Source organism: Urocitellus parryii, chromosome 3, assembly GCF_045843805.1.
Source record: "Urocitellus parryii isolate mUroPar1 chromosome 3, mUroPar1.hap1, whole genome shotgun sequence".
Taxonomy (NCBI): Eukaryota; Metazoa; Chordata; class Mammalia; order Rodentia; family Sciuridae; genus Urocitellus; species Urocitellus parryii.
This window is the reverse complement of record NC_135533.1, coordinates 156442547-156446686: the sequence shown is the minus strand read 5'-3', so window position 1 is coordinate 156446686 and position 4140 is coordinate 156442547. Positions and strand designations below refer to the sequence as shown.

Here is a 4140-nt window from a genome sequence, read left to right as displayed (position 1 = left end):
CCATACAGCTAGCTTTCCAATATGCAGGAATCCCTGAAACTCCTGGAAGAGGAGCCAGGATTGGCAGCTGCCCTCTACAGGATTAACTTCTACTTACAGGTGAAGTGTGTGGAAAAACCTTGAGTTCCCTTTGTTCTCCAGTGTATCTTGTACAAAATAATACATTTTAAAACATTATTTACAGAGTTTGCACAAATAGAAAATGGTAATAAATTACAACCAGGCTTGGCAAGATAACAGTTACCCTTCCCAATAACAAGGGCTAGAGGTGTGACAATTGCTCCATATTTACATCTGCACTTAAAAAGTCTGGGTTCCTACAGACCTAGAGGAAGTGTATAAAAACTGATCAAACACCACCAATTCATTTATGTTGAGCCGTACAGGAAATTGACCAGTCAGTTCATGGCTGGCTCCCTGAAGAAAAACTTTGAAGTAAAAGAAACCCTTAGCGGCAAGCCACGAATGTCCTGTGGCCAGCCCACTAGAGTCTGTGGGGTTTTGGTGGAGAGGGTGGGAAGGAAGCAGATGGCAATGGAATGGAGGGGGAACAGGACAACCTGGTTGAAACTGCTTCCCTTCAATATTTCTTTTTAAACAGCTCAGGTTAACACTGTCCAATGTCTTTGAAAAGAACCCGCTGTTTCATCCTTTTTCCTCGGAGAGGAACGTCTTCTCTATAGGACCTAGAGAATGGGGAGAAAGAGGACTCGAGAGGATGATGTTTATTACTCTGATGTTAACTCTTTGCCTTCAGTGCCAAGCCCAATTTCAACAGTGCAAAAAAAGACTCAAGTGGTGGCTCTGGGAGCCAGGGTCAAAGGCTTGAGTAGTAGCTGTCCACCCACTGCGCCAGACCTCGCTCCACCAGTGACCGGTTTATCAGCACCACTCCATCTCCATCTACAGCTGAATCAAGGGAAGGCCAGTTGGACTGTAACTTGTTACCTGTGCCAGAAGCGCTGTGTTTCCTGTCATCTCACTCATAGCTGCATCTGCTTCAGGCGAAAAGTGGTCATCCTCTGACAGAGGCATCACACTATCCAGAAGGACTTCTGCTCCCTGGAACCGCAAGGTCACAAAGTCAGACCAGATCTGCCGGAGCACGTCTACTTTTCACCCTCTTGTATCCATCGTAGTCCACATAGCAAATCTCCACCTTGTTGGTCTCCTCGTAGGAGGCAACCACTTGGGCACGCCACCAGGCCCCGTCTGCACCAGGGGCAGCACAGATAACGGTGATTTCCACAGGGGTGGGCAAGGTGGGGATTCCAGGCTGAGAGTAGCAGAGGTACATCTGCTGGTCCAGGCTGCGCAGCGCATGGAAGGTGGGGTGCGTGTGCTGCTGCACAAACAGGTGCCCGGCATTGACCTGGTTGACCACGATTACCTCCACAGTGATGCCATCAGGCAGCATGAGCCAGGACGTCACTGGTAGAGAAGTCAGTGCCAGTGAAGGCAGCGGAGGAGCGTAAATATTGGTGAGGTTCAGTTCTTTGAACTTCTTTCCAATCAGGTTCAGAGCTTCGTCTACATGATGCTGAGAGCCTTCTATGTGGCAGATCTGGATGTTCTGGGTGTAAGGCAGGGTTGAGATGTAGATCTTGGCACCAGATGTTTGCTTCAGGAAACTCACATACCGCCCCTGCTTGCCGATTAGCCGACCAACTAAGTGCTTTGGCACTTCAATCTCCCAGATGATGAGGTCAACCTTTTTAGGGTTGGAGCCTGCCTGGGCATTCTGGAAACTGTCGGTCTCCTTGGGGCCACAACAGCTATCCACAGAATCCATGCTGTCCCAGTTGGAATCTCCCGAGTGATCTGCTTCTGCATCCACAGTCCATCCGTCCTCAGTCCCCAAGTCTGACAACTCCCCTTTCAGCACCCCATTACTGAAGGGCACAGTATTGTCCGGCAGTGGCGGGGTGATGGCCTTGTCCCTGGGGCTTGAGTTGGTCTCTGTGCAAGAGTCTTCGAGCCCTGAAGTGCTGACGGAATCCGAGCACTGTCCAGAGGAGGCCGCGGAAGGAACACTCTGGCTGTCTGACACACAGGTGGCACAGGTGGCATCTTCCGCCAGGATGCTTGCCTCGTCCACGGACTCTCTGAGGGGGCTCGCTGGAGGTGGGCAGGGAGCCAGGGAGTTGTGGTGTGTGGAGTTCTTTGGCTTACTGTCCTCGGTGGGGCTGGAAAGTGGGCTGCTCAGGCAGCTCACATAGGTCTTTGGTGAAGGCAGGTTCTCTGCTGGTGGGCCTGGCAAGGGAAGGGCAGAGTCCACTGCACCAGCAGCTGCCCCCACTACGGCTGGAGCAGCCTGTGCAGTGTCTTGCCCCAGGACAGTTTTCTGGCTGGCTGGGGCACTGCTCTCCGCCTGCCCTACAGTCGGACTGTCTGAGGCCTGATATAACTGATCTGCCATCTTGTCCCCCGTGCTGGCCAGCACCTCTTGGGTTGCTTCCAAGATCACCTGGGAGATTATCTGGAAGGCAGCCTGCTCAATCTCCCATTCTTATCCAAGCTCTCCTTTTTGCCTACTTCTGCTGCCATGTCTCTGTCCCAGGTACTGTCATCTTGGACCTCAGATGCCTGCATCTGCATCTCCTCATCCTTTGCCAGCTCTGCGTGAGCCAACTTGCCAGAGCTACTTAACAATTTTCCAACTGCAGACTCTTCTCTCAGAGGGCAGAAGGGGCCACGGCTCCCCTTCTCTCCTCCGCCTCCCGAGGGGGCCAGGCTGAGGGCCTTGCTATTCTCCAATTCTGAGACACGCTCCTGGGACAACAAGCCTTCTTCAAGCACGTTTTCCCCCAACATTGCGTCACCGGTCCCCTCAGCTCCTCTCTCTTGCCTTCTCCCCAGGGCTATGTTTCTCTGCAGCACAGACAGACTGGCTGGGCCAGCCCCTCCCTGGTGATTTACTGAACACCATCTCTTGCTTACACACCTCTATGGCTTCATGGGGGAACACCACATCCTTGGGAGATGGGAGGGGACACTCAAGAGGAACAGATATGGCTTTGTCACCCATCAGGGCGAGTTCCACCTTTGTACTGTCATTTTTGTGGGTTCCTGGTTGAGATCTTGTGTTCGTGGGGTTAGGGAGGCAGCCTGAGGACTCTGATCTGCGACAGGTTGGGTGTGTGTGCAGCAAGGTTGGGGGCTCCACAGAAGGCTTGCTTGCAGTGGACTGTTCCTTTTCTAGTGGCTGTGTGACATTGCGGGGTGTGGACACAACTCCAGGACAGGCTTCTTGTATGGGGAGCGATTTCTTGATGTCAGGGCTGGCCCTCAGCACCATAGCACCAGCGTCCACCTTTTTATCATTGCTGCTGACCTGCTCTTTTTTATGAGAGAAAAACCACCACCAGCGAGGAGCGCCAACATTCCAGGCAATGCCAAGGGAAAGAGTGAATGGAAATGGATTGCCATCCTGGAGGCCTGGAGTAGTTATGCCAGTTTCTCTGCGACCGTCGGGGTGTGGAGCCCTGGTGCTGCCACCACCCCCCAGCCCCCGCCTGGCCCCATGGCCCAGCCCTGCAGCTCTGTGCTCGGGCTGCTCCCCCACATGCTCGCCCAGGCCAGTGGAACACAGAGACATTTATAAATTTTTTTAAAAAAGAAAAAATTCAGCTATCATAAAATCCTGATCAGATCTAACAGAATTTGGATGATCTATGGACCAGACTCTGGGTAGCACTGTCCTGTAACCCCAGTCCTTTGCATCAGAGCAGCTTTCCTCTAGTTTCCTGCAAAAGCACTTTTGCACTTTCTCCAGCATCTTTTCCACCCTCATATAAGCAGGGTGCTTGCTCTCCCTACAGTTGAAATCTTGTTGCACTTTCCTTTCCACCTCCCACTCCATGCCTCCTTTCCCCCCTTTAAGCCAGAACTCCTCTGATGAATTTTCCATATTTTCTTGCCTGATATCTGTCCTCCCATTCTCCAAGTAGACTTTGTCCCACAGTGGTGCCAAGGTTGTCCTTATCAAGTTCACAGCAATTTCCATGTTGCTCAACTTTTTTGGCAGCTTTTGCCGGTGGCGATGACTCTTCCTTCTTCACAAGCTCTCTCCTGACTTCAGGGCAGCACCCTCCTGGTTTTCCTCCTGTCTCACTAGGAGCTCCTGGATCTCCATTGCTG

At 52.2% G+C, this 4140-nt stretch overlaps 1 protein-coding gene across 1 annotated transcript; it reads right to left on the bottom strand.

Moving 5' to 3' along the window:
• Positions 1 to 817: 817 nt before the first annotated feature.
• LOC113191814 (A-kinase anchor protein 1, mitochondrial-like) lies at positions 818 to 3429 on the bottom strand. The gene is given in 7 exon segments (XM_077795601.1): positions 818 to 909; positions 912 to 1116; positions 1118 to 2253; positions 2284 to 2505; positions 2508 to 2839; positions 2841 to 3369; positions 3372 to 3429. Coding segments are annotated over 7 exon segments (2574 nt in total).
• Between the last annotated feature and the right edge of the window lie 711 nt (positions 3430 to 4140).